Raw genomic sequence first — 2,500 nt, 5'->3', positions numbered from 1 at the left:
TATTCCAAAACAGAACATGTACCTGAAAATATTATCCAATCGTATGTTTTATGTGGCGTACAACTATTCCACACAGACTCAGTTGGTAATATATATGCGACGTAATTTTACCTATCATTGTCTTTCCTTATTTTTTCGCCTTACAGTTATTTTCAGTAGATTTACTGGACGCCGCTGAAGCCAATTTCGGAAAGCTGGTGTGTGAGACATATCGAGGACCCAAACCAGACAGCTGTTCCTTCTATGAGTTCTTTGCACAGCCTTAGACGATATGCAGCAGCTGCCAAGATATGTATTGTCTGTGGGCCTTGTATTATCCGTGTTTAGATAAGTGAATGATGAGTGTTACAAGGAAGCTAAAATTTGTACCGCGGAATCTTATTCTTATTGTAATGTTCTGTATAATATTCCTTTTTTAAGGCTTATTCGGTATTTCTTCACCTAAGGAAAAATAAATATAAAACATGTTTATTGTTTCATGTCTTCATAAGAATCTTCATTTGTATTTACATGAGCTTATTTCTCTTTCTCTTCTGTCTGTCTGTCTGTCTGTCTGTCTCTCTCTCTCTCTCTCTCTCATATATGTATATATATATATATATATATATATATATATATATATATATATATATATATATATATATATATATATATACACATATATATAAATATATATGTGTGTGTGTGTGTGTGCACATATGTCTATTTTGCATTGCACTGTATCCAAAATGTGTAAATGAATCTTCATTACTAATCAAATGGCGGAAACCCCCATTTAAAAAAAGAAGAAGTTATGGGAAGATCATACCGTCTAGACACCAAGTTACCATCACCTAAAATACCGGCCGATATGTGCTGGGAAAACTCACGCAGCCTAATGACAAAGTACATTATTTAAGTATTATCTCTAAAAATCACCTTATGACGTCATAAGAGAAACTTTATAGTTGATATAGATGCGTACTGAACACTTGTACTCAACTAGTCCTCGCCATGAAAGCACACATCACTTTTGCTGCCTTAGTTTCGGCCTTCGCTTGCCTCTCGCTTGTCGTGAGTATTAAGAATTTTATGAACATAAGGAAAGCCAGCTGCGTTATGTATAGCATTTATGTAGAGGGTTAATGTGTATTTATGTTTATTATCGATATTGCATGCAAAAAAATATGGTGACGTAGTCACTCTCGATTGGCTCTCACTAAAAGTGAGTACTAAATTTTCTTTTATGCATTGTACTGAAAGTCAGCTGTTTCATGTATCTATATATTAGTTGCGTTGTATGTTTAGATAATGATATGGCATTACCGTTTCCTATATTTGGTAAATATATATATTTTATATCTACATTTTTATGGTATATGTGCACAAATTTTAATTATACTTTTGTTCCAGTTTATAGGCAGAAATTACGATAACGTGTCCTCTCTATATAGTACATTCTTTTTTGCACCAATAATAAAAAAAAAAAACAGAACAAAACAAAACTATATATATATATATATATATATATATATATATATATATATATATATATATATATATATATATATATATATATAATTTCCATCGAACAATAACAAATCATGTATCTTCTCCAGGAAGGTGCCAATCCAGTGACAGTTTCAGTATATTACGAGAGTCTGTGTCCTGACAGTCGTAGGTTCGTGGTTACGCAGCTGTACCCGGTATGGCAAGACCTCAAGGAAATCATGTTGCTCGATGTGAACAGCTACGGCAAATCTAAAGTATGTTGTGGACATATACTGATATGAGTATTCATTTATGATGTTCAGTAGCTTAGTCTGAAAGTTCTTGGTGTAAATAGCTAATGCAGATCTTAAGCACGTGTTGAGATCTTCATCCCTATAACTACGTCTCCAGGACAGCCCGGCAGGTGATGGGTACACCTTTGAGTGCCAGCATGGCCCAGACGAATGCGAAGGTAACATGATGCTAACATGTGCCAAGAAGCACAGTTCTGAAGAACAGTACATGTCGTTTGCTAACTGTACTATGGAAGAACTTGTTGGTATTGCAGCGGGACCCAGGGTAAGTGATATCTGGGTAATTTTATGGAGTCGATAAATATTGAAGGAAGGTGGGAGATAATATGAATTAGAATATCTGTATGATATGGCTGATAATAATAATGCAAAAGTTTAGGCGATCTGAATAATAAAACTAGTAATGAATGCACAGCAAGAGTTTTGAAGGTGCAATCGTAGTAGCAACAGTATACCCATTATTATATACCACTAATAACCATCATAACTACATTTCCTAAACACAATTACAAAATTACAAACACGAAATTACATTACAAATCTCTCTCTCTCTTTAATAGTGTGCCGAAGTGTCAGGCGTCAATTATACTAGAGTTGAGGACTGTTTCAATTCCGTGGAGGGACAGCTGCTGCAACATGAGGTGGGCGTGAAGCAGGCAGAGCTCGACCCGCCTCTTTATTATGTGCCTTGGATCCTCATTAATGAGGTGTGTATG

At 35.0% G+C, this 2,500-nt stretch overlaps 2 protein-coding genes across 2 annotated transcripts in view; both read left to right on the top strand.

Moving 5' to 3' along the window:
• LOC119570238 (GILT-like protein 1) overlaps positions 1 to 467 on the top strand; it is a 4,825-nt gene extending 4,358 nt beyond the window's left edge. The window contains exon 5 of the mRNA XM_037918062.1: positions 147 to 467. Within this exon, the coding sequence (XP_037773990.1) occupies positions 147 to 266 (120 nt within the window). The 3' untranslated portion in view covers positions 267 to 467. The remainder of the gene's footprint in view (positions 1 to 146) is intronic.
• Positions 468 to 955: 488 nt separating this feature from the next.
• Positions 956 to 2,500, top strand: part of LOC119570226 (gamma-interferon-inducible lysosomal thiol reductase-like) — a 2,466-nt gene continuing 921 nt past the window's right edge. Inside the window, exons 1-4 of the mRNA XM_037918055.1 lie at positions 956 to 1,053; positions 1,599 to 1,745; positions 1,882 to 2,049; positions 2,345 to 2,491. Of these exons, the coding sequence (XP_037773983.1) occupies positions 994 to 1,053; positions 1,599 to 1,745; positions 1,882 to 2,049; positions 2,345 to 2,491 (522 nt within the window). The 5' untranslated portion in view covers positions 956 to 993. The remainder of the gene's footprint in view (positions 1,054 to 1,598; positions 1,746 to 1,881; positions 2,050 to 2,344; positions 2,492 to 2,500) is intronic.

The sequence above is a fragment of the Penaeus monodon genome, chromosome 4 (assembly GCF_015228065.2).
Source record: "Penaeus monodon isolate SGIC_2016 chromosome 4, NSTDA_Pmon_1, whole genome shotgun sequence".
NCBI classification, from domain to species: Eukaryota; Metazoa; Arthropoda; class Malacostraca; order Decapoda; family Penaeidae; genus Penaeus; species Penaeus monodon.
Note: the sequence above shows the minus strand (reverse complement) of the source record. Positions and strands in the feature narration are given on the sequence as shown.